The sequence below is a fragment of the Macaca mulatta genome, chromosome 3 (assembly GCF_049350105.2).
Source record: "Macaca mulatta isolate MMU2019108-1 chromosome 3, T2T-MMU8v2.0, whole genome shotgun sequence".
NCBI classification, from domain to species: Eukaryota; Metazoa; Chordata; class Mammalia; order Primates; family Cercopithecidae; genus Macaca; species Macaca mulatta.
Window position 1 is genome coordinate 46,351,100 of NC_133408.1, and position 27,714 is coordinate 46,378,813.

The 27,714-nt window shown below is 44.3% G+C and overlaps 1 protein-coding gene and 1 long non-coding RNA gene across 5 annotated transcripts in view; one reads left to right on the plus strand and one right to left on the minus strand.

Annotated features, from left to right (window-relative positions):
• Positions 1–15,977, minus strand: part of SMURF1 (SMAD specific E3 ubiquitin protein ligase 1) — a 122,484-nt gene extending 106,507 nt beyond the window's left edge. For 2 of the 4 annotated variants that reach the window (XM_015134323.3, XM_015134324.3), the window contains exon 1: positions 15,633–15,977. In XM_015134323.3, coding sequence (XP_014989809.1) covers positions 15,633–15,687 — 55 coding nt within the window. In that variant the 5' untranslated portion in view covers positions 15,688–15,977. 4 annotated transcript variants of the gene reach the window in all.
• A 6,544-nt stretch (positions 15,978–22,521) lies between these two features.
• On the plus strand, positions 22,522–25,876 carry LOC144339722 (uncharacterized). Its single transcript, XR_013415079.1, has 2 exons — positions 22,522–23,506; positions 25,601–25,876. It is a non-coding gene; the product is annotated as an uncharacterized LOC144339722 (long non-coding RNA).
• Positions 25,877–27,714: the final 1,838 nt, after the last annotated feature.

Here is a 27,714-nt window from a genome sequence, read left to right on the forward strand (position 1 = left end):
AAAGGTGTTTACCTAAGCAGGCTTTCTGCCAATAGTTCCTGCTACTCTAAGAGGTTACAGGCACTACCATTTAGCCTGCCTTTACCTCCCAAACAGGTTTATTCAAGCAATAGGAATGATTTCCAAAAACATGTCTCATATTTTTTCTAAATCGCTAAAGAAAAGTAAATAACTGAAGTTGCCAAGCCAATCTTGGGTGTTATATAATCCATTATTTAAGCCTACAGAATAAATTAGTGATTATTAAATTTCCAGTGTTGCAACACATGAGGCCAAATTCCATGTTGAGTTTAGAACAAAAACAAAAATGAAAAGAAACTTTAGATCATACTCTATTATGTTTAAACCAAGACAGATGGTGTATATTTATGGGTATGCAAACAATTCCCAGGACTTCCAAGTCAGAGGCAGCCCTAAAACCATATATCATTGATTTCAAGACACATTTTTTTCATATTTTTTGAAATCCTCCAATGAATCACATTTTGCAATCTAATTACCTGTGTTTCTTTTTAAGCAGTACATAAAACAATGGCACGACTTGCAAGTGGTCATCTTAGACTCATTGAAATAAGACCATGTTAGTATTAGCTAACACATACTGAACACATTACGTACCAGACAGTGTATGTGGATTTTAAGACAGTCTCACTCTGTCACCCAGGCTAGAGTAGAGTGCAGTGGCACAATCACAGCTCATTGCAGCCTCAGCCTCTTGAGCCCAAACAATTCTCCCACCTCAGCCTCCCAAGTAGCTTGGACTACAAGTGTGCACCACCATGCTCAGCTAATTTTTTTTTTATTTTTGTCGAGATGGGGTCTTGCTGTGTTGCCCCAGCTGGTCTCAAACTCCTGGCCTCAAGTCATCCTTCCACCTCAACCTCCCCAAATGTTGAGATTACAGGTGTGAGCCACTACTTCGAGCCTTCCCCCACTTTTATAGCTAAGGAAACTAAGAAATGAAGTTATTTGTGTAAAGGCACAGGCTGGCTTCAGCCCAGCCCTTAATCATTCCACTTCACTGATTCCACAGACAGAAGAGCTTAGGGGTCTGTAGGATTCAACCGTTCCTGGAACACAGGTTCAAACTTCAGCAAAGCATCTTACAAGAACTTTTTTTTTTTTTTTAAGAGTATAGAAGTGAAAATACAGAGCTCCAGATATAAAGAACAAACATTAATTCAAAGAATTTATTATAGGGTAGGGCTGGTAATCACTTATCCTATAAACATTATATTATTGCATAAAAACTAAATTATTTTTCTTTCTACACATCCTGAATTCAATTTACAGATAATTAGCATGTATTTTTCTTTCTTAAAACTGCCCTGTTATCTCTAGAGAAACAATTTTTTTTTTTTTTTTTTTTTTTTTTGAGACGGAGTCTCACTCTGTCGCCCAGGCTGGAGTGCAGTGGCCGGATCTCAGCTCACTGCAAGCTCTGACTCCCGGGTTTACGCCATTCTCCTGCCTCAGCCTCCCGAGTAGCTGGGACTACAGGCGCCCACCACCTCGCCTGGCTAGTTTTTTGTATTTTTTAGTAGAGACGGGGTTTCACCATATTAGCCAGGATGGTCTCGATCTCCTGACCTCGTGATCCACCAGTCTTGGCCTCCCAAAGTGCGGGGATTACAGGCTTGAGCCACCGCGCCCGGCCAACTAGAGAAACAATTTAAGAATGTATTCCTATAATCTGTACCCAAATTTTGTTTAAAAATACTCCCAAATAGGCTGGGCATAGTGGCTCACACCTGTAATCCCAGCACTTTGGGAGGCCGAGGCAGGCCAATCACATGAGGTCAAGAGTTCAAGACCAGACTGGCCAACATGGTAAAACCCCATCTCTACTAAAAATACAAAACATTAGCCGGGCGTGGTGACACATGCCTGTGGTTCCAGCTACTCGGGAGGCTGAGGCATGAGAATCGCTTGAACCCGGGAGGCGGAGATTGCAGTGAGCTGAGATTGCACCATTGCAATCTTGCAACCTTGTCCAGCCTGAATGACAAGAGTGAAACTCTGTCTCTAAAAAGATTAAAAAAAAAAAAAAGTCCCAAATAAAATAACATTATACAACAATCCAGTAACATTCTGCAATACAAACTGACAACAAAATTTACGAGGCTAAGTTCACATATAAAGGTACCACTCCTAACCCTTGGTCAAAAATTCTTGGCACTTTTACCAAAATAGATCTTTTGCTTCATTACTACCACAGAGAAGGTATACCTCTTTTTCAGAAGTGCATTAAATGGTAGCTGTACCTTCCTTTGACTCAGCATAATGAAGCTAACATAAATTTTAAAAGAAAACAATCAGTATCATCTAGTTATTTATTGATTGCCCACCTGGCATCTACATTCTTGTTCCTCCAAATAACCCAAGTCTGTTTTGTGAGTGGGACTAATCCCCGATTAGATTCAAAGATGGAACCTGATTGTTCAACTAGCACATCCCATCATCCCAGCCACAGTAGTTGGTTCAGCAATGAACACTTGACCCAAATTAGGCCAATGAGACAAGAGGATTCGACTCCAGGCCTTCTATCCCAGGACTGAGCTGTTGAAGAAGCAGACTTTTAACTTTTTTGGTGGATTTAAAGCTGCAAGCAAACAGCCACGGAGCTGCCGGCAGCCACCTTTTGAGCACAAGGGGAAGACCTGGTCATGAATGGTGCTGAGGTCACAACACTGAGATACCGAGAGAAACCAGGGCCTTGCTTTGCCACAGGAATAACTTGTGCTTTTCAGTGAATTCACTAAAATTCTCTCTACTGAGCCAATTTAACCTAGGTTTTCTGCTACTTACATCTGAAGGTATCCTGCTTTTAAACAACAGCAACATTAGAAAGTACGATATTGTAAATAAAAGACAGAACTAAAAATGTGGAAATTAGTTGAAGAAAGGAGGCAGGGTGAAAACCAATGAACACCCTCCTCACCCGACCTGAGAATTTAACTATCTTTATTATCAGGGAAAGAAACAATCAGACTGTGATCTGATGCAGCCACAGAGATTACAAGGAACACTAAGGGACCTGGTAGGAAAGAATCAAGGAAATGGGTAGGTGGGTGGTTCTTGCCTGCAATCCTATACTTTGGGAGACTGAGATGGAAGGATCACTTGAAGCCAGGAGTTCTGTACAAGCCTAGGCAATATAGTGAGACCACGTCTCTACAGAAAGTTTAACAATTAGCTGGGCATGGTGGCTCATGCTGAGGTGGGGGATGACTTGAGCCCAGGAGTCTGAGGCTGCAGTGGGCTATGACTGTGCCATTGTACTCCAGCCTGGGTGACAGAATAAGATCCTGTCTCAAAGAAAATGCAGTGAAGAGGGAGGAAAAGAGGCCCTTTCTGCTACAAAATGCAGGAAAGAAACAGAGAGAGAGAGAGAGAGAGAGACTACTTAGCAGGAGATAAGGCTGTGAGGTAGGGTGAGAAAAAGAAGCCGTCCCCAGGTCTCTCCCAAGCAGTCAGGTCCAGTATTCACAGCCTGAAAATGGGATATGTTATTCAAGATGCAACCGCAAAGCTTGGGCAAGGGGCAAATGAATGAGGTCTCTCCAGCCCAAACAGTTATCCCCAACAGCCCTGAGGGACAGGCTAAGAAGAAGACCAGGAAACCAAATGCTACGAAGATGCGCCAAATTCCAGAATTAAAATTTCAGGCTTTGGGTCAAGCCCCTGGAATAGCCCAGAAGCCCAAGATACAGTAGACTTGGCTTTTAGGGTATCACATAGTCAAAGAAACCCCAAGCCTGGCTGACAACAACCTGTAATTGCTTGATCTCTAATCCGTGCTCATATAACAAGAAGTGGCTATGAACGCAATGCTGCCTCCGAGAGAGGTGTCCTCCGATGCCCAACTCAGAGGCGACCAGGAGATCCAATAAACAAGGAGGGCATTAATTCTCTCATTCACCAGGTATTTGTGAGCACCAGCAGGTGCCAAGCAGTGTTTAAGGGGATACAGAAGTAAACAGACAGCAAGGACCCTAGCTTCACGGAACCTGACTACCAAAAGCAGAAACAGAAAATAAAAATTGATTGGACCTTGGTAGATGGATGATGGCCGAACAACCAAACAAAAATACCATGAAGTGGTGAGTGCTGTGAAGACAGCAGAATAGGCTGCCTGATGGTGAGTGAGGGAGCGACTATGATGGGATGGTCAGGGAGGGTCTCCCTGAGCTGATGATATTTATTTAGGCTGAAGGCCTGAATGACAGGAAGAAGCCATTGAGAAGTCGAGAGGAAGAGTATTATAACATCACACAGACACACGGACACACACACACAGAGGAATAATTCACACAAAAGCCCTTAAGCAGGATTAAACTCACCTTTAAGGACTGGGGTGGAGAATAAGGCAGAACCTGGCACAGAGGCGGCCAGAGAGGAAGATGGCAGGATCAGAGAGGGAGTTTGATTTTATTCTGAACAGGGAGCTGCTGGAGGGCTTTAAGGAAGGAAATGACACGATCTGATTTATGCTCTTAAAAGATGTGGGGATGACAGTTTAGTAGTTGCCAGGGTCCCAGGGACTGGGGAGGGGTGGATGAAGCTAGAAAGGGGTAGCTCCAAGGAGCCTGGGGTGATGGTGCAGCTGGGCATCTTGATTGCAATGGTGGTGACATGAATTTGTACATGGGATCAAACTGCATAGACTGTTACACACACACACACAGTGCACACAAAACCACACCCACACACAGGGCACACAGAGCTAGTGAAATCTGACTAAGCTCTGGATTGCACCAATGTAAACAGTTAGTTTCCCGGGGCTTTTTGCTTGTGTTATTTTGCCCTCACTTCTTCCCAATCCTTAGAACCCGTGGACAGGTTCCTGGTTTTGATATTATACCATAGTTATACAAAACACTAAAATTGGGGGAGGCTGAGTGAAGGGTACACAGGACCTCCCGGTACATTTCTCTCCCAGCTCCTGTGAATCTATCATTACTTCAAAATTATAAAAGAAAAAAAAAAAGATTTCTAAGGCTGCCATTTAAGGTATAGATTGGAGAAAGTAGGAAGTAGAACCACAATGTGTGACACCAATCCACACTCAAGGAAAGGATTAAAATGAAAAAGAAAACACCCAGGTTGGCAAAGGAGCACCTGGAACTCTCATATGCTACTGGTGGAAAATGTAAATTGGTACAACCACTTTGGAAAAGCATTTAGCAAGTTTCACTACAGTTGATCATATGCCTATTCCACAGTCCAGTTATTCTACTCCTGAGTACACACCCAACAGAAGTGTATGCAAATACTCACCAAAAGACACATACATGAAAATGCCAAACGGCACTAGTCTTAAAAGCCAAAACTAGAAAGGACTCTGCCCATCAAAAGATAAAGGGATAAATTTTGGTATACGCCCATAATGGGATACTGAACAGCAAAGAGAATGACTGACGTACAATCACACATAACGATATGGATAAATCTCACAAAAATAACATTGAACAAAAGAAACCAGTTGCATGCAGTGTGATTCCATTAATACAGAGTTCAAAAACAGGCTGTTATAAGTCAGGACTATGGTTATCTTTGGGGGGTTTCAGGGAGGTAGAAAGTGAGAAGGAGGTATTTTCAGGATTGTGGGGCTGTTCCAAGCACCCGCGATATTCTATTTCTTGATCTAGATCAGGAAAAATGCTTCTCCACCACTTTTTTTTTTTGAGACATGGTCTCGCTCTGTAAGGCTTAATGTGCATTATTTCCAGAGTTTTTTGGTTTTGTTGCTTTTTTTGCAAATTCTACTCCTGAGCAATTTGTTTATTTTTCTCTTTTCCCCAGTCCTTAGAATCTGTGAGCAATTTCCTGGTTTTGATATTATACCAGAGTTTTACAAGGGACTAAAACTTAAACCCATGTTTATAGGTATTTCCTCACCAGGCTCAAGTGAGGAACCATGTGAGAACCCTTTGGAAACTATGAAACACTGTACAGACTTGAGGCATTAATATCACTGACAGGTATGAACAGGCAGCAAGCAGGTCTCACCTCTATAATTTGTAGGTAATATATGTAGAAATGAAATTGAGTAAACTTTGGATTTTTTACCCCAAAGACCTAAGAGGGGAAAAAAAGTCAATATATGACATTGAGGTTACCATGTTTTCTACTTCTCCAGAGCCAGATGCCAATATTGCTTTTTAAAGCACTTCTAAAATTAAAAACAATCCCTTAAAAAAGTTCATGGCAAACATATTGACTATAAATACTTGGAAAAATACTAAATTATTATTAATGGCTTATGCAAATGAGCATTTTACTCCTACTTTAGGGATGAGATTATTTTATAAAAATAGGTCAGTGATAACCGTAAATGACATTCTAAATAAATTATGTAAACCACTATTATTCAGAACCAAACCTCAGTTTTTTAAAGAACTCACTGTATAAACAAGATCTAAGGACTCCAAATTTCTTAATCTGAAAGTAATCATTTTGCCTTATTTTAATATGATAGAACAAGCTTTTTTGGGGGGGGGTCAGGCATCTTGCTATCATATAATAAACATAGTCTCTGGGAAAATAAGTCTGTTCAGAGCTATAAGACAAGTAGCCAAGAATTTTATTCTGTAGAACCCAGGAGTCTTCCTAGTGAGGAAGTCCTTATAAACGTGAGTATATACTTTGAAATGCTATAATATTTTAGCCTTTTAAAATACATTCGGCACCATCATTTTGATTTTTCAGAATGTCTACATTTCAAAACGATTCCTATTGGCAGTTAATGTACTTACTAGTTGCACTAATAAATCCTTATCTATTTAAGAGCTTTTTAATCTTTTTAATTGTTGAAAAACAATATACGCTCAAGGGGGTGAGAGAAGGGAGGAGATTAAATATTACAAAAGGCATATAATGAAAAGTTGCCCTCTCTTCTCACTTTTCTCTCCTCTCTCCTCTCTCTCTCTTTCGTCTGAAGAGGAGAACAGGAGAATCTCTTCAGAGGAAATCAACAGTCAACATCTTCCAGTCATATTCTATACAGACCTATCTATAAATTTCCCCCTTTATTTTTATTTCTTGTTTTATTATTCAAATAGCACTCACACTAGTCTCTGTTTTGAATCATGCTTCCCCCCCCCCCCACACTCAATAATGTATCTTGGAGAATGTTCCATATCAGAATATAAAACGCTATCTTACTATTTTAAACAGCTACGCATCATTGGGGATACACAACCATTTACTTAACTAGTCGCTGCTGATACACATTCACGTTGATTTCAGTCTTTTGTAATTTCAATCAATGCTGCAATGATTTTGCATATCAGACTTGACATAAATGTGTGAATACACCCATAAAAGTCCGACATGTAGACCTGCTAGATCAAAGAGCATAAACATTTATGATCTGATAGACAGTACCAAACTGCCCTTAGTACCTACTCTATCAATTTATATTCTCAACCACCAGGGTAAAAGACCTGTTTTTCCACACCCTTGTCTCATCACAGAAAAATTTCAAACTGTTTGGTCTGCCATTCTTCTAGATGAAAAATTGTTTCATTCTTACTTTTAATTTGTAGTTTGTTTAGTATGAATAGGACTGATTATCAATGAAAAATAATTTCTTAAAGAAAGAAAATGGGCATTAGAGAGAACAGGGCACAGTGGCATATACTTGTAGTCCCAGCTACCCAGGAAATGATGTTTGCTTGAGCCCAGGAGTTCCAGGCTGCAGTGAACTATGATCATGCCAGTGTCCTCTAGTCTAGCCTGGGCTACAGAGCAAGACCCCATCTCTAAAAAAGAAAAGAAAAGGAAAGAAGAAGAGAGAAAATAGGGTAGCCTTTTCTTTTTTTTTTTTTTTTTTTTTTTTTGAGACGGAGTCTTGCTCTGTCGCCCAGGCTGGAGTGCAGTAGCACGATCTCAGCTCACTGCAAGCTCCGCCTCCCGGGTTTACGCCATTCTCCTGCTTCAGCCTCCCGAGTAGCTGGTACTACAGGCGCCCACCACCTCGCCCAGCTAGTTTTTTGTATTTTTTAGTAGAGACGGGGTTTCACCGAGTTAGCCAGGGTGGTCTTGATCTTCTGACCTCGTGATCCGCCCGTTTCGGCCTCCCAAAGTGCTGGGATTACAGGCGTGAGCCACCGCGCCCGGCCAGGGTTGTCTTTTCACGTTTCAAATCCATTTCTATTTTCTTTTATGTGAATTGCCCATATCCTTTGCCTATTAGGTACTGGCCTTTTCCTAATTGATTTTGAAGGCTCTTTATGTATTAGGAAAACCACACTTTCATTTTCATATCCATTATAGATTGTTTTTATAGTTTGTCTTTGCATGTTTTATCCTATTTTTGCCATGGAGAAATTTTCCATCCAGCTAAAGTTTTTTTTATTGTTTATAATTGTTTTTCAGCTGATCTTTTGGGCTTTTAAAGATATATCATAACATCTGTAAATAACAGCAATTTTGTCTCCCGCTTTCTGATGTCTTTCTCTAGTTATTAATAGTAACTATTTTGACAGTGTACATCCCTGCATTGTTCCTGATTTTAATGGGAATGCTTCCACAATTTCATCATTTAAAGATGATGCGGGCTAGGTGCAGTGGCTCATGCCTGTAATCATAGCACTTTGGGAGGCTGAGGCAGGTAGACTGCTTAAGCTCTCGAATTCAAGACCAGCCAGGCAACACGGCGAAACCCCTTCTCTACCAAAGCTACGATGATTAGCCGGCCATGGTGTCACATACCTGTGGTCTCAGCTACTCGGGAGGCTGAGGTGGGAGGATCACTGGAACCCAGAAAGTCGAGGCTACAGTAAGTCATGATCGTGCCACTGCACCCCAGCCTGAGTAACAGAGCGAGACCCCGTCTCCAAACAAAACAAAAAATAAACATGAGGCTGTCCCATGGCACATTACCTGGCCTGGGAAAAACATAAAATAAAATAAAAATAAAGATAATGCTGGTTTTGGCTTCTAACACTATTTCTCTAAGGAACTTTCTGAATACATAGAGAATTTATCAATTCATTGTATTATTTTTCCATGTTTATTAATCGGTTCTATAGATTTTCTTCAATATAAAAGTACATTATTAGCTTTATTATTTACCTGGTTATTTAGGAATAAGAAATAACAGGAATCTATGACCGTATTAACATTGTGATACTCTATAAATAATTCATAACTACTCATTAAAATATTTAATCCATCTCTAGCAGGTCCCTTTGTAATCTAAAAAGACAGATCTCTGGCATTAAAGATAGGAAAACTGAATCAAGAAAAGATTATAGTTCTATGCACCCCCTCCCCTTTCTTCACTGTGGTACTTGTGTGAATTAGAAATCAAATTCAGACCTTCTGATCCCCAATCCAGTGTTGGAGCCATAAGAAACCATCATGTCCTTTAGAAAACTCAGCGGATGCCCAACATACAAAGAAGAACACAGGCTGCCGTCTACAATCTGCAGCTTCATGACATGCTCTTACAGACTCCTGAAAGCAAGCCCCAAGTTGGGCTCAGGAGCTTAAAACATCTGAAATGCATCATCCAGCAGCCAGGAGGATAGGTTCCTGTTCAGTGATAAACGATGTTGCCGACATTCCTCAGCCAATTAGAATTCCTTTCAGCTGCAGTGGAGGTGAACACAGCTGGAATTACAGAGTGGGGCGCGTCACCAGACGGGCTCATTGTACATTATTTAAGCCTTGTTTTAAAAGAATATAAGGGTTTTTTCCCCCCATTAGTCCAGAAATGTAGAAACAACATTCCACTTGGTTTAAATATCTAAATGAATTAAATTGCGTCTGCAGACAAAACAGTAATACTGACATTTTAAAAAGAAGCCACATGGCTATGTGCTTTTGTTTTTTAAACATAGCTCCATGGCTTTCCTTTAACTAGAAAGGCCTTAGGGACTTTAGTCAGTCAGAATGAGTTCCCTGGACAAGAAGCTAATTTAGGTTGGAGGCTTTCACTTACAAACTCACTCACAAAATAACAAACCAGTAATTTAACTTGTTCAGTGACAAAAAAAAAAAAAAAAAAAACTGTATATTCCTTATTTGTTTTAAAAAAATTAGCCTCTAAAATGGTTTTGAAATTATATAAAATTGATCCAAATAAGCATCCTATAAGTTAGCTTTCTTACCCAGCAAATCAGAGCATGGCAAAGATACCAAGTTATTTCATCCATTTGAGGCTTTTTTGAACCACTCAATAAAATGCACAATTCAGCTATTTTAACTGTTAACCAGTGCCCACAATGTTGTACAAAACAGCCAGTCTAGTTAACTGGATCACTGAGGTGATATTGAAACATTATTTGTCTTTTTGTCTTTTTTTCTTTCTTAATCCATGAGGAAATATTTCATAAATAACACAGCCTCCAAAACCTCCTTTCTTTCACCCAATGTTCCACACTAGAACCTGACATTGTGACTGAACCAAGAAAATGAAAATTTGTGGAAGAGAAAGAAAAACCCAACATTCAGAAATGACTTTTGTATGTCGTTTAAACTAAGACTAGAGGGTTTAAACTCTGACAGATGGGCTTGAAGTAAAAAATCTTGGTTTGATAAATCACAACTATGGTAAAAATGGAGATAGAAATAAAGCATATGAAAAATTTCATGTCTAAAGTCAGTTGGGTGGGCCAAGAAGATTAAAAGGAAAAAAAAAAGTATTTGAAAAGAGAAAGTTGTTTTAAAAGGCAACGCAAATGTGATCAAATCACAAAATCAATGATAAAAACCTCTATTTGGCAGGACGTGATTCTTCTTAAAGTATAATTGCAATTCAAGTTTTGCAACAGCATTTGTTCTAACCCATCCTACACCTTCCAATAATTCAGCTCAAAGAACTGCCTTAAGCTGTGTCTTCCTAAACTTGAGGCAAACCCTAATGTAAATGCAAAGGGAGCTAAAAACTGACCACTTATTCCATCTTATCACAACAACTGTGTTATATGGTTTTTGAAACAAAAGTTTGGCCTGCCTTACATAAGTGAGGTTCTTAGCTGGTACAAATTGACAAAGTCAACAGTCTGAACAATTTTCTTAATCTTTCTTGAGAAACTTAACTATTTCGAATCAATCGAGACACGTATAATTGATGAATCAACGTCATCAACAGCTATTACTACAACTATTTCACTCAAAGTTGCACCATCTGAATGCCAAAACACAAGTCACCCTTGTATCTCATGTGCTACAATTTTAAAAACAACCTCCTATTTCCACATGCTATGAAGGAAAGCCACTTTGTCCCTCTCTATTTGGAATTAGAGTTTTTCTTACTTCACAATATGTAGTCATGCTCCAAAAGATATAAAAACACCAAGACATCTGAGAGTATTTCAATGCATAAAAGCAAAAAAAGTTTAGGCACTTGGTATTTCACCTAATTGGTTGACATTACAATAAAATTTAATCTTCTTGAAGAGCATTGTAGAACCCTGAATTCCATTCTTTTACCTAAAGTGGCCTAAACAATGCGTCTGGGATTCGTTTGTGTACCACATAAGAACAAAGTTTTTGCAAAACCTGCTTGATTCTTCAATCGAAATGTTTCTAAAGTGTTTGATTTGCCAGTGAACTCCAATGACTACAAGATAATGCTCTTTAACAAAGATTACTTGATTCTGGATATATTATGCCCCCAAACCTACTGAAACAATTTAAAAACTATTTTCCTACTAAAATACCACAAAAACATTCATTAAAATGATATTATTTTAAATATAAAGGCTCAAATATTCTTCTGTTTAGACCAGGTTGCCAAAGCAGTTCCACATATTATCCAACAGTTTTCAAAAACAATCTCACATGAAGAAATAGTCATAAATGTAATCAATACACAAAAGTAATGCTTGGCATAAATCAAACACATGTGCTACACTCCAACACAATTTTCTGAATATCAGGATTAAGAACACTAGTAAGCCTAAGTGCCCAACGGTGATTTGAAATAAGTAGGTAGCCAAATTGATATATCCTGTGAGAAGGAGGATCAGAGTATTATAACAGAGCTGAAATCTCATTTGATATATAAAGAAACTGAGACCCAAAAAGGTTAAATAACTTGTTCCGTAACACGTAGTTAATGAGAGATCTGTCTAGAATCCAGGTCTCCTAACTCTAAATCTAATGCCCTATTCACCCCCAAATAGAATCGTGGACCCCAAAGTTCTAAATGTAGTCTCTTCAGCATCTTTTTTCTTTTTTTTTTTCTTTTTGAGACAGAGTCTTGCTCTGTCCCCCAGGCTGGAGTGCAGTGGCACAATCTCAGTTCACTGCAAGCTCCACCTCCCGGGTTCAAGCTATCTCCTGCTCCAGCCTTCCAAAGAGCTGGGACTACAGGCACGTGCCACCACGCCCAGCTAATTTTTTGTCTTTCTAGTAGAGATGGGGTTTCATCCGTGTTAGCCAGGATGGTCTCAATCTCCTGACCTCATGATCCGCCCCATCTCAGCCTCCCAAAGTGCTGGGATTACAGGCGCGTGCCACCACACCCCGCTAATTTTTTGTATTTCTAGTAGAAACGGGATTTCACCGTGTTAGCCAGGATGGTCTCAATCTCCTGACCTCATGATCCGCCTCAGCCTCCCAAAGTGCTGGGATTTCAGGCATGAGCCACCGCGCCCAGCCATCTTCGCTATCTTTGCACTGAATTTCGCTCTGTGTATATTCATTGACTGGTTGAAACATCCCTCATTTTTTTAAAGTCCTTTTTTTTTTTTTTTTTTTCAAATAACAAACATGGAAATAAACTCTGAAACCTGTAACAAAAGTATTCAACTTCTGAAAGATTGTTACTCAACATTCCAGAAGTGAGAGTTCAAACTTCCCTTAACCAAAAAGATGAGGCCAAAACCTATTCCGCTGTCAACAAACTTTCTAGTTCAAACCTTTCGAGGTAAACTAAGGTTCCACGTACTGGCATTGCATGTGTACACCATCACCGCTAAACCGCAATTGTATTGTAAGGATGATCACACTCACAGATCCTCTCAAACCATTCATAACATCTACTGAAAGGGAAAGGGAAAGGGAAAGGGAAAGGGAAAAGGTGTTTCAGAAAGAACACTCATCACCTGGTCCTTCCCTATCAAATGTCATCCAAAAATTCCTTAAAGCATTCTTGCATCGATAATCTAAATTCCTGAATCCAAAAATAATTTGGGAGGAGGACAACCCAAGTCCTCCCTTTCAAGGCCCAGGCTTGGCAACTAGGATTAATTAATATATATATACCGGACATAAACATTTCAATTAAAACCTATTCCTTCTAAAACACTCATCATATTTCTAACAAAACACAAAATCAGTTGCTTTCGCTTTTAACAAGATAACTGAAACCAATATGATGTCAATTACAGACTGAGTTGTAAATCAGAACCAAGTTAAAAGCTTTCCAAGTATTACAATCTCAAAAATGTTACTTTTATGTTACCGCATAAATAAAAATGTATCTACATTGTATCTACAAAGTGAGAAGTGTTTCCTATCAGCCCTGGTGTGAAGAAATCTATTTCCCCAGAAGCAAAGATCCCAGAGGAAACTACCTCTTACATTACAAAACCAGGGTCTGGGTCTGGGTCCAAATCATTATCTCATTATCTTTATACAAAAAAACAAAACCTTCTCTTCAGACAAAAGTTGGGCCATGCAACAACTATGGGCTCTCAAAGTAAATTTTAGTTTTAAAAAAATTACCCATTGTTTGCATGGATTTTACCGATGACTTTATGGCTGCGCATCTGCCATATAGTGTTCAAAACGCTCATTCTCTCTTTGAAAGGACCTGCCCAGACCAGGACTTTGGAGTTCTCACCCGACTGAGCCACTGAACAGAAAAATCCAGGGGAAAATCCCTGACGGGGATTAGAATGAACTTTTTAGTTTCTTTCCAGAGCTGGAAATATTCGAGTTTGGAAAGTCCCGGAGCAGAGCCACATTTGCAACACGGCCGTCCTGCTTTAGGGATGAATTGAAACTGGGAAGACAGTAGTACCAGGGAGAGTGAGAAAGGGAAGATGAGGATGCAGCCTGGTCCAGAACCTCTGGAGCCCACTAGGGAGACAGACTGGCATCACATCCACGCCACCAAGTCGCAGGCCCACGGCAGAGAGTTGCGCTCACCCTTGAAGGTGGCACTACAGAGCCACCCAGGAAACACGGGCTTTTCACTGAAGACGAAATGAATCAAGGAGCCTGCGTGTGGGCAGCTTCCAAAGCCTCCAGTGAGTGTGGGAGTAGGGATCAGCGTCTCACGGGCGCTCAGGGTTGCTGAGTGTGAGGGTGATGGTGAAACAAAATGCAGAAAAGGTAAAAATTGAAGAAGCCGAGTCAAAAGTAGCTAGCGGTCTGGCCTAAGAGACAGGAAGTGGCCCAGACTGAGACTGACGAGGGCTGGACCAGGGGGAAGTGAGGAGAGCAGGACTGGGAGCAGCTACAAGATAGGATTGAGGAATTTCAGGCTGAAGGAAAGAAAGGGTGGAGGCCCCGCCAGACAGCAGCGAGGGGGCGGGGCTAGGCAGGAATGAGGGCGGGGCTTGAAAGTGAGGGGCGGGGCTAGTGGAAGAAGGAAATGAGGACGGTGTAGGGGGTGAGGGAGAAACGAAAAAGGATTGAGGGGGTGAGAAGCGGGTGGGTGGGGGCAGGAGGGCAGAAGCAAGGGGCAAGTGGAAGGGGAGATAGCAAAAGAGAGGATGGAAGTGGGGGAGAAGCGGGTGGGAAAGTCCAGGAGGATGAAGGGAGCGAGCAGGTGGGAGGGGAAACAGGAAAGCAAGAGAGAGGATGGGAAAGTGGTGAGAAGTGAGGGATGGGACCAGGGGAACAGAGGCGAGGCCAGGAAGGAAAAGCGAGGGGGCAGGTGGGCGGAGAGGTTGGGAAGCAAGGAGAAGCATGGAGGGCGTAAAAACGGCGGAGGAGAGAAATAAACGAGAGAAGCAAGGGGACGGGGCCAGGAATGAAGAAGCGAGGGGGTGGGACCAGGAAGAAGTGAGGGCCGAGGCTAGGAAAGAAGTGAGGAGGCGGGACCAGGAAGAAGTGAAGGCCCAGGCTAGGAAAGAAGTGAGGGGGCGGAACCAGAGAGAAGCAAGGGAGCTGGACCCAGGGAGAAGCGAGGGGGCGGGGCCAGAGAAGTAAGGAGGCGGGAGCAGACAGGAGCGAGGGGGCGGGACCAGGGAGATGTGAGGGGTCAGGTGCCGGGGAGGTAAAGGTGGGGAAAGGAGAGGACCGCCAGGGGGCGGGGCCTGGAGGGAGAAGCGAGGGGTCCGGTGCTAGGGAGAAGAAGGGAAGCGAGAGGCAAGGGGCCGAGCCGGGGAGAGGTGAGGGGACAGGGCCTGGAAGGAGATGCAAGGGGCGTGGCCAGGAATGGAAATGAGAGGGGCGGACCCAGGACGGAGACGCGAAGGGGCAGGTGCGGGGGAACGGGAGACCGTGGGGGCGCGAGCGGCCAGGGGGCGGGGCCGGGCAACGGCGAGGGGGCGGGGCCGGGAGGGAGAAGCAAGGGGCGCACGCCGAAGGGGGTGACGAGGTCCTGGGACAACGGCCGGCGTGGGGGAGGGCCGCTTCCAAGGGCGCCCGGCGGGGAATTCCACGGAGGGCGAGGGGGCGCAGGGGCGCAGGGGCGCGGGTGGGCCTCCCGCCGGCCGTACCTGTCAGACGGATCTTGATGCTGGAGCCGTTCCTGCGTGTCCCGGGGTTCGACATCTCCCGCCAACGATCGGGCAGCCGCGGATCCAGCGCCGCCGCCCCCCGGCCCGGCCCGGCCCGGCCCCGCCGCCGCCGCCTCAAGGTTACGGCTCCGGGCTGGGCGCCGGGGTCCGAGCCGGGACACAAACTCCGCGGCCCAGGCGTCCGGGCGGCAGGCGGATGGTCGAGCCGGGAGATCGGCGCTCGCTGCGGCGCTCTGACTCTCGCTCCTCCCAGCCGAGCCCAGTCCCGAGCCGCAGCCGCCGCCGCCTCCACCACCTCAGAGCCGGACGCCAGCCGCCCTCGCCGCTTCCGCCGCCGCCGCCGCCGCCGCCTCCCCGAGCCGCGCGCGCGCCCGCCGCCGTGCCGGCCCGGCCCTGCGCGCCCCCGTGCCTGCGTGCGTGCGCGCCCCCGCGGCGTGCTCCGGGGCGGGGCGGGGCGCGCCGCTACGTCGCCCACCCGCCTCGGGCGCGCGAGGCCCGGATCGCGCGGGATGGGGTCTTCCCGCTTCCTCGAGCCAGCGGGTGGGAGAGTCTGGCCCCAAGCCCGGGAAGGGAGAGCAGAGCTGGCCCCGGGGCCCAGTGCGCCGTCGCCCTCTGTTTTGGCCCCTGTCTCTGCGAGGCTCTGAGTGGCTCCTGAGTGACTGAAGAGGTGTTTGCATGAAACCGTGGGCTGTGTCCATACCAAGCACCTTGCACACAGGCGTGCAATACCAGTTTTTTTAGTTGAGAGCTTTCGATCGTGCAAGTTCAAGGGAGGGACTTCTCAAAGAGACAAAGCGCTTAGGTGTGTTCTGTACAACCGGTGTGCTCCACTGACCCATAACAAAGTTGCCAGAATCGCAGAAGTGCCATATACGGACAAGGAAAATGAGATGAGAGAGGGATAAAGTTGAGAGGCGGATGCTTGTTATTATCCAATCTGCATACAATTTTACCAAACAAGAAAGCAGCATTGTGGTTGGTGTTCCCCAGTCTTCTGCTAAGTTTCCCCTTCTCCCAGGGTTGCAGGTTAGAACCAACAGCTCATGGCTGGGTAAGGTGGCTGTAGCCTGTAATCCCAGCACTTTGGGAGGCCGAGGCGGGCAGATCACTTGAGCCCAGGACTTTGAAGCCAGCCTGGGCAACATAGGGAGACACCATCTCTACAAAAAATACAAAAATTAGCTGGGCACGGTGGTGCACGCCTGTAGTCCCAGGTACTGGGAGGCTGAAGTGGGAGGAACGCTTGAGCCCCAGAGTTCAAGGTTGCAGTGACTATGATCAGGCCACTGCACTGCAGCCTGGGCGACAGAGCTAGACACTGTCTCCAAACACACACACACACACACACACACACACACACACACACAAAGTTCATTATGCGCTTTCTCCAGCAAACAAACGCCTTTCTGTTAGCATGTTATAGAAAGAAAATGATATGTTATTAGAAAGAGAAAGCTAGGTTTATCAAACTTGTTTTTTACCCACTACCTTTTTTTTTTTTTTCTTTTGAGACAGGGTCTCACTCTGTCACCAAGGCTGGAGTGCAGTGGCACGATCTTGGCTCACTGCAACCTCCACCTCTGGGGTTCAAGCGATTCTCATGCCTTAGCCTCCCAGATAGCTGGGATTACAGGCGTTAGCCACCACACCCAGCTAATTTTTGTGTTTTTGGTAGAGATGGGATTTCGCTGTTTTGGCCAGGCTGGTCTCAAACTCCTGAGCTCAGGTGATCTGCCCGCTTCAGCCTCCCAAAGTGCTGGGATTTCAGGCGTGAGCCACTGCTCCCAGCCCCCACTACCCATTTTCATGTAGAAATTATTACTTTTTCTGATTCTTCATCAATCAACTTGAACAAATTATTTTAATACCATATGTGTGTATGTGTGTGTGTCCCGAAGAAAGTAAGCTCTGGGCCATTGCTATCATCCCCTGCAGCCTTAGGCCTGTCCTGAGGTCACAGTCTTCTGTGAACCTTCTACATAGAGCGCCTAGACATGCCTGCCTGCCTCAGGATGAGCCTAGTGAAAGCAGAGTCTCTCCTGGGCAGGATTCAAGGCATCACATCTGTGAAATAAAAGGATGGTCCTGGGTCATTTCTGTGGCACCTTACAGCTCTTTCAGTTATCCTCAAGAAAAACCCAAGAATACAAGCAATGTTTAAGCAATAGCAGTAGAGCCACAATCCAGCTGTTTCCATTTGTAGATGATTGTCACAGAGAGTGAATACCTGGGTCTGAGTTAATCCATCCAGTCTCTAATGCTCCCAGGTAATCCCCATTCTTCTGCCAATCCCCTTAGTATTTCCCCCTCCTCTTTATTCCCCTATTCAAAGAGTCTCCTCTCTAAACAAAACCAAAAATCACTCTCTGCTTACCTGGGTGCAGGCTCCTGTTCTTATTCCCAGGTGTTCTGATCTAGAAACCTTTCATTGATTAATTTTGTTGCTTTTCTTCCTGCCCTGAGGGCTAGTTCTTCCTTGGCTTGACTGTTTCCTTACTCTTTGAGTCAGGAGGTTGCTTCTGGAGGTTTCTGAAAGGCATTTTGTTCACTCAACAAGTACAGATGCTCCTTGACATACAATGGGGTTACATTCTGATAAACCCATACTATGTTGAAAATATCATGTCAAAAACACATTTCCGGAGGCCGGGCATGGTGGCTCACACCTGTAATCCCAGAACTTTAGGAGGCTGAGGTGGGGGGATTACCTGAGGTCAGGAGTTCAAGACCAGCCTGGCTAACATGGTGAAACCCTGTCTACTAAAAATACAAAAGTTAGCTGAGTGTGGTGGTGTGCACCTGTAGTCCCAGCTACTCGGGAAGCTGAGGCACAAAAATCAAACTCAGGAGGCAGAGGTTGCAGTGAGGCGAGATTGTGCCACTGCACTTCAGCCTGGGCAACAGAGCGAGACACTGTCTAAAAAAAAAAAACCAGAAAATGCATTTACTACACCTAAAATGCATTTACTACACCTAAGCTACCAGCCATTATGGCTTAGCCCAGCCTACCTTAAGTATGCACAGAACACTTTCATTACCGTACGGTGGGGCAAAAACATCTAACACAAAGCCTATTTTACAATAAAGTTATTATAAAGAATTTTGAATCAAAATTCAAAATTTGAAGTATGGTTTCTACTAAATGTGTATCGCTTTCCTACCATAACATCAAAAACTCATAAGTCAAACCATCATAAATTGGGACCATCTGAAATTGCTAGATATTCCCAATAGTATCTTTCACCACAGCTGCACAAAGGTGATCTTCCTACCTGGAAGCTAGTGTTTTACTCATTCAGGAAACATCGGCCACCTACTATGTGGCTAGGAACAAGGAACACAAAATAAATCTATTACGGCTTCAGCATTCCAGAGGCTCAGTTAACTGTATGAAACAGACACGAGCAACTGACAATGATACAGTGATGGGGATGTGTATAGCAGGCTAGAATGTAGATGACAGAACAATTCTGCATAAGAAGAGAAATGGAGACATCTCAAGTCACAGATGACTTTAATCTAGAGCTTAAAGCCAGTGTTCAAGTTTGCTGGGCAAAGTGGTGAGGAAGGGCGTTATAGATAGAAGGAACAGCTATACAAAGGCATGAACATGAATGCATTTTCCAGCACCATTTTCAATAAAAGTGTACTCATGGAGCTGCTTGTATACTGTATCCATACAACTTACTCCATTAAAAGTTGATCAAAGGCCGGGCACAGTGGCTCACACCTGTAATCCCAGCACTTTGGGAGGCCAAGGCGGGTGGATCACCTGAGGTCAGGAGTTTGAGACCAGCCTGGCCAACATGAGGAAACCCTGTCTCTACTAAAAATACAAAAATTAGCTGGACATGGTGGTGCATGCCTGTAATCCCAGCTACTCGGGAGGCTGAGGCAGGAGAATCGCTTGAACCCAGGAGGCGGAGGTTGCAGTGACCCAAGATTGTACCGCTGCACTCCAGCCTGGGTGACAAGAGCAAGCCTCTATCTCAAAAAAATAATTTTTTTTATAAAAGCCTGGGCAACATAATGAGACCCCGTCTCTACAAAAAATTTAAAAATTATCTGGGCAAGGTGGTGCATGCCTGTAGTCCCAGCTACTCAGGAGGCTGAGGTGGGAGGAAGGCTTGAGCCCGATAGCTCAAGGCTGCCGTGAGCTATGATTGTGCCACTGCATTCCAGCCTAGATCACAGAATGAGACCCCATGTCTTTAAAAAAAAAAAAAAAAAAAAAAAAAAGTTGATTAAAAATAACAAAAAGCATTTGCCCACTTAAAAATCATCAGACACTATCATATTGAACTTAAGATATATCATCTTGACTTCCTTTCATCATGTATCACGTTCCTCAAAATACGATCTTCTAAAGCTATCTGGAACAAACAGATGCAAAATGTCAAACAATTCTGCTGAAACAGAGATGGAACTTGGTGAGCCTCTTCGAGTGTCCTCTTTGCAATGGCTTTACACAGAGCAGTTTTGACCCTGCTTTCTAGGTAGGATTGGACTGCTTTTATTTCCCAAAAATGTGTCAGTTCCCTGTGTCAGTGTTATTGAGCATTTGAAATATTTTCCAGTGGGCAAATCTGCCTTTGGATCTGACTGCAGTAGTTCTTAACCAGTTTCTGAGTCCCAAACCTCTTTGACAATCTGATGGAAACTCTGGACTCCTTCCTTCAGAAAAATTCACATGTGGAAATACACATCAAAATTTGCTTCCGATTTCGGTGGGTTTATGATCAACTGAAACCAATTTATGAATCCTCTAAGGGCCTGTAGTCCCTAGATTAGCAAGTCATTTTTTATTCTTTAAGAGAGAGGGTTTCACTCTGTCACTCAGGCTGGAAGGCAGTGCCGTGATCATGGCTAACTTCAGCCTCGAACTCCTGGGCTCAAGCAATCCTCCCACCTCAGCCTCCCAAGTACCTGGGACAGGACTACAGGCATGTGCCACCAAACACACCTGGCTAAGTTTTTTATTTTTCATACACACAGGGTCTCACTCTGTTGGCCAGGCTAGTCGCCTCAAGTGATCCTCCTGCTTCAACCTCACAAAGGGCAGGCATGAGCCACTGCACTCAGCCCAAGAACCTTCTGTTTGTTTGTTTGTATTTTGTTTTTTGTTTTTTTTGAGACGGAGTCTTGCCCTGTCGCCCAGGCTGGAGTGTGCAATGGCACCATCTCGGCTCACAGCAACCTCCACCTCCCAGGTTCAAGCGATTCTCCTGCCTCAGGCTTCCAAGTAGCTGGGATTACAAGTGTGCACCATCACACTTGGCTAATTTTTGTATTTTCAGTAGTTAGTAGAGATGAGATTTCACTATGTTGGCTGGGCTGGTGTCGAACTCCTGACCTCAAGTGATCCGCCTGCCTCGGCCTCCCAAAGTGCTGTGATTTCAGGCATGAGCCACCATGCCCGGCCACAGTAATTTTTTTCTAAAGGAAATTATCAAGCAAATGACGTTGAGCATATCCCGTATGTATGTGTTCGGGATCCAGGACAATACTTTGGGAGGCCAAGATGGGCGGATCACGAGCTCAGGGGATCAAGACCATCCTGGCAAACCCGGTGAAACCCCGTCTCTACTAAAAAATACAAAAAAACTAGCCAGGCGAGGTGGCGGGCGCCTGTAGTCCCAGCTACTTGGGAGGCTGAGGCAGGAGAATGGCGTAAACCCGGGAGGCGGAGCTTGCAGTGAGCTGAGATCCGGCCACTGCACTCCAGCCTGGGCAACAGAGCGAGACTCCGTCTCAAAAAAAAAAAAAAAAAAGAAAGGTAGTGGGTGTGCTGAAAAGAGGACGACTATGACCCATGGAGGCCCACAGTCTACCTGGCCTCCATCACATCACCAGCCGGTGCTGAAGCAAGATATTAAAATTCTCCAAGCCTCACTTTGCTCATCTGTAAAATGGAGATAATGCTTCTCTCTGAAAGTTATTGGTGAGGCTTAAATCATGAATGTAGATTTAGCATGCCAATACAGCAAGCTCTTGGTAAATGGCAGTTCTTATTAGTATATGTGTGGTTGCCTTTGCTCCAAAAGCTCCTAGTGAAGCTTCTTACCCTGAGAAAATCTGGGACTTTGTGCAGAGGGTCCCTGGCGGGAGTGAACAGTTATAGGGAAGGCCTCTTGAAATCACATTTCTGTTCCTGAGCTGGTGCCTCTGAGGCCAGTGGCCAGATCATATTAGCCTTTAAAATTTTCTTTATCTAGGGCCTAGGCTTCTTTTGCTTTTCATCTGAACATCAAGTTTTGTTTTGTTTTTCAGATGCAGTCACCCAGGCTAGAGTACAGGGGCAGGATCTCGGCTCACGTGCAACCTGCAACCTCCCCGCCTCCCAGGTTCAAGCGATTCTCCTGCCTCAGCCTCCCAAGTAGCTCGGACGGACCACAGGCACGTGCCATCATGCCCCGCTAATTTTTGTATTTTTAGTAGAGACAGCGTTTTGCCATGTTGGCCAGGCTGGTCTCGAACTCCTGACTTCATATGATCCACCTGCCTCAGCCTCCCAAAGTGCTGGGATTACAGGCATGAGCCACTGTGCCCAGCCTTTGTTTCTGTTTTTGAAACAGGGTCTTGTTCTGTTGCCCAGGCTGGCGTGCAGTGGTGCAATCATAGTTCAGGGCAGCCTTGACCTCCTCAGCTCAAGCAATCCTCCCACCTCAGCCTCCTGAGTAGCTGAGACTACAGGCGTGCACCACCAAGCCCAGCTAATTTTTATATTTTTAGTAGAGACAGGGTTTTGCCATGTTGGCCAGGCTGGTCTCGAACTCTTGACCTCAAGTGATCTCGCCACCTTGGCCACCCAAAGTGCTGGGATTATAGCCGTAGTGACATTAAACAAACTGGAAACTTCATGAATCAGATTTTTTTTTTTTTTTTTTGAGACAGTGTTTCACTCTTGTTGCCCAGGCTGGAGTGCAATGGCGCAATCTCAGCTCACCACAACCTCCGCCTCCCGGTTTCAAGCGATTCTCCTGCCTCAGCCTCCCGAGTAGTTGGGAATATAGGCATGCACCACTATGCCTGGCTAATTTTTGTATTTTTTAGTAGAGATGGGATTTCTCCATGTTGGCCAGGCTGGTCTCGAACTCCTGATCTCAGGTGATTCGCCAGCCTCAGCCTCCCAAACTGCTGGGATTACAGGCATGAACCATCACGCCCAGCCAGACATTCTCATACTAATTAAGAAGAACGGTAGTTGAGTGCCCAGCTCTGGCAAATATTCACCATTGTTCCTGCTGGCAAGGGGGTGACCCAATTCTCTAGTCGTACAGTTGTGCAGAACCCGTAACCAAATCATTCCCTTATGCATTCTCAGAGTATTTAAATCAAACTCATCCTTCTGCTGAGTCCTGGCGAGGCTCTAATCTTACCCTGATTGTGCAAAAATAGAACCAAGTATGGATCAATGTGACAAAGATTCCCCTACTACCAAAGGCATTCATTCATTAAAGGCATTCATATAAACAAATTAAGTTAATTTGAGGTTTAACGGCATCTGGTTTGTGAGGGAGGGATGCTAGGTAATTATTAGTTACTATTCCTGCTTAGCCAACATGAGGAAGGTTTTTCAAGGAGAGAGATCTCCAATCCAGGTTCCTGCCCTTTTTTCCGGTGCCTGCATTGTGCTGATGGCCAACATCATCTGTCTGTCTGTCTCTTTAGCCTGCATCAATCCTCCATCTGCCTAGGACTTCTCTGGACCTAGTCCTACCTAGGACTTAATCTGTAGAATGGTTTTAAAATTTTGATTTTTTTCTCCCCAGGAACCATATTCTAGAAAACACAATTTTGTCATTTGTATGCAACTATTAGTAATATTAATTCATTGTTCCTCTCTTTGTACTGTAGAATAGTAAGCAAACCTTTTTTTTTTTTTTTTTTTTTTTTTTTTTTGAGACAGCCCTGTTGCCCAGGCTAGAGTGCAGTGGTGCGATCATAGCTCACTGCAATCTCGAGGTTCTGGGCTTGACTGATCCTCCAGCCTCAGCCTCCCAATCCTGAGTAGCTGGGGATCACACCACCATGCCTGGCTAATTAAAAAAAAAAAAAAAATTTTTTTCTAGAGACAGGGTCTCCCTGTTGCCCAGGCTGATCTCAAACCCCTGGGCTCAAGCAGTCCTCCCACCTCAGCCTCTCAAAGTGCTGGGATTATAGGTGTGAGCCACTGAACCTGGCCACGAACATTAAGAACCTCCTATGTATCAGGCAATGTGGTAACATGCAGGGAATTTTAAAAGAGCAACAAGATATAGTCCCTGTTATTTTGTGGTTCACTTCTAGTCATGGAGCCAATCACATAAACACATCATTAAAACAATGTATAGGCCAGGCACGGTGGCTCACGCCTGTAATCCCAGCACTTTGGGAGGCCAACGCGGGCAGATCACGAGGTCAGGAGATCGAGACCATCCTGGCTAACACAGTGAAACACCGTCTCTACTAAAAATACAAAAAAAATGCCGGGTATGGTGGCATGTGCCTGTAGTCCCAGCTACTCGGGAGGCTGAGGCAGGAGAATGGTGTGAACCCGGAGGCACAGGTTGCAGTGAGCCGAGATCATGCCACTGCACTCCAGCCTGGGCGACAGAGCGAGACTGTCTCTCAAAAAAAAAAAAAAAATTAGCCAGGCATGGTGGCAGGTGCCTGTAATCCCAGTTACGCGGGAGGCTGAGGCAGGAGAATTGCTTGAACTCAGGAGGCAGAAGTTGCAGTGAGCCAAGATTGTGCCACTGCACTCCTGACAAAGCGAGACTCTGTCTCAAAAAAAAAAAAAAAAAAAAAAGTAAAAAAGTAAAAATGTGGCAGAAAGGTCCAACTGAACTGTCCCTTTCTCTGTGGACATCAATATGCCTTAGATATGGGCATACAAAGGGAAGTGTTTGGCGCGTTCACCAGGATTCTATGCAGAAAGTAACTTCATGTTTGGTGTTTTTGCTGCTTATCTTAGACAGTGTCTAAAGAGATTCAAAAATTAACAGTGGTTAATTCAGGAATCTTACCAATTTAAAAATACTTGGGACATATCTTTGGTAACTTCATTTCTTGTAAGGCGGCCCCAACCTTTGCTATTTTACAGTCTTGAGCAGTTCCGTCTCCACAAGCCGCATGTATTTCTGCTGCGAGTTTTCATCTCGGGTTGTCACTTAGAGGTATAATCATTTTAGACATTGCAATCTGCTCAGAGAGCAAGGCCTGTGATGTCTTCACTGAGCAGGATGAGGGCTGCCGTGCCTCTCTTTAATAAGTGAGAGTACTGGCCGGGCGCGGTGGCTCATGCCTGTGATCCTAGCACTTGGGGAGGCCAAGGCAGGTTGATCACGAGGTCAGGAGATCGAGACCATCCTGGCTAAGACAGTGAAACCCTGTCCCTACTAAAAATACAAAAAATTAGCCGGGCGAGGTGGCGGGTGCCTGTAGTCCCAGCTACTCGGGAGGCTGAGGCAGGAGAATGGCGTGAACCCAGGAGGCGGAGCTTGCAGTGAGCTAAGACCCTGCCCCTGCACTCATCTCAAAAAAAAAATAAAAAAGAATCCTCAGAATCAAATGGGAAAACAGTTTTATTTTTCAGCTTACTTTTGTTGAATTCATAGATTATGGTCAAATTCTCAATTCATTGACAAAAATTAAGGTTTAAATGTTAATTTCGACAAGCCACCATGCGTCAGAATGGAATATTTTTATGACAACGGACTGGTCTTAGGAGAATGCTTACCTTGCAAAGGGGATGAGGATTATAGGATGTTTCATGGAACCTTTTGGACTAACACATCTTTCCCTGAAGGAGTTTCTGTCCTTAAATGCAATCCTTTGCAGAATAATTTTTATATATGTGGGAGGAGAAAGGAAGTGGTCGGGGGATTAGTACCAACACAGTGAGTGACTTTAAAAAGATGTAAACCTACCGTTGCTCTGAATATGGTATTTGGGACTGGGCACAGTGGCTCACACCTGTAATCCCAGCACTTTGGGAAGCCAAGGCGGGCAGATTGCTTGAGGTCAGGAGTTCAAGACCAGCCTGGCCAACATGTGAAACCTCATCTCTACTAAAAATACAAAAATTAGTTGAGCGTGGTGGCCCTTGCTTGTAATCCTAGCTACTCGGGAGGCTGAGGCAGGAGAATCGCTTGAACCTGGGAAGCAGAGGTTGCAGTGAGCTGGGATTGCACCACTGCCCTCCAACCTGGGCAACAGAGAGCGAAACTCGGTCTCAAAAATAATAATAATAATAGTAACCCCTGAACAATTAACTCCCTTGCATGAATTTGGCATCAACAGATTCCCTTAAATTCTAAGATTCGAGTTTTGTCATCTGTAAAACAGAGGTGATACCAACATCATACAGCTATTGTAAGCATTACTGGTATAGGAGATGATGTCTATGAAAGTTCTTTGTAGAAGTATTATATAAATGTTCATTTTTGGCTGGGTGCAGTGGCTCATGCTTGTAATCCCAGCACGCTGGGAGGCCGAGGCGGGCAGATCACCTGAGATCAGGAGTTCAAGACCAGCCTGGCCAACATGGCGAAGCCCCATCTCTGCTGAAAATACAAAAAATTAGCACTATTCACAATAGCAAAGACTTGGAATCAACCCAAATGTCCATCAGTGACAGACTGGATTAAGAAAATGTGGCACATATACACCACAGAATACTATGCAGCCATAAAAAAGGATGAGTTCATGTCCTTTGTAGGGACATGGATGCAGCTGGAAACCATCATTCTCAGCAAACTATTGCAAGAACAGAAAACCAAATACTGCCTGTTCTCACTCATAGGTGGGAATTGAACAATGAGATCACTTGGACACAGGAAGGGGAGCATCACACACCGGGTCCTATTGTGGGGAGGGAGTGGGGGGAGGGATAGCATTAGGAGATATACCTAATGTAAATGATGAGTTAATGGGTGCAGCACACCAACATGGCACTTGTATACATATGTAACAAACCTGCACGTTATGCACATGTACCCTAGAACTTAAAGTATAATAATAATAAAAAAAAATTAGCCAGGCATGGTGGCACATGCCTGTAATCCCCAGCTACTCGGGAGGCCAAGACAGGAGAATCACTTGAACCCAGGAGGTGGAGGTTGCAGTGAGCCAAGATTGTACCACTGCACTCCAGCCCGGGTGAAAGAGCGAGACTCTGTTTCAAAAAAAAAAAAAAAAAAAAAAAGGTCCTTGATCTCTTGATCTTTGAGTAAACCTGCAAGTGTCCAAAATGAGACTTTGATGTCCTTCGTATATTTACTGAATGGAATGCACAGATAGTGACCAGAACTTTATAAATAATAAAAGTTCCAGATGGGGGCAGTGGCTCATGCCTGTAATCCCAGCACTTTACGGGGCCGAGGTGAAAGGATTGCTTGAACCCAGGAATTCAAGACCAGCCTGGGCACCACAGCAAGACCTCATCTCTACAAACAAAATAAAAAATAAAAATAAAAATCAGCCAGATGTGGTTGCTCATGCCTGTAGTCCCTGCTATTTGGGAGGCTGAGGTGGGAGGATCATTTGAGCCCAGGAGTTCAAGGCTGCAGTGAGCCATGATCACACTATTGCACTTTAGCCTGGGTGACAGAGCGTGAGTCTCTAAAAAAAAAAAAAAGAAAAAAAAAGAAAACAGTTTCCATAATTTTTAATAATTGTTAAATGTTATGATCCCCCTTCCCCTCCCAAAAAAACACTTTAAATGTTTTCTAAATAATCACACTTCTGAAAGACAAGTAAATCAGGGATACAGCATATTTTTTCCATTAATAATTCACCAAAAATGAGAGTAGCTCACACTTTTTTTTTTTTTTTTTTTTTTTTTTTTAGAGAGAGTGTCTCTCTCTGTCACCCAGGCTGGGGTGCAGTGGCATGATCTCAGCTCACTGCAACCTCTGCCTTCTGGGTTAAAGTGATTCTCATGCCTCAGCCTCCCGAGTAACTAGGACTACAGGTGCCCACCACCACACCTGGCTAATTTATGTATTTTTAGTAGAGACAGGGTTTCACCATGTTGACCAGGCTGGTCTCGAACTCCTGACCTCAAGCGATCCACCCC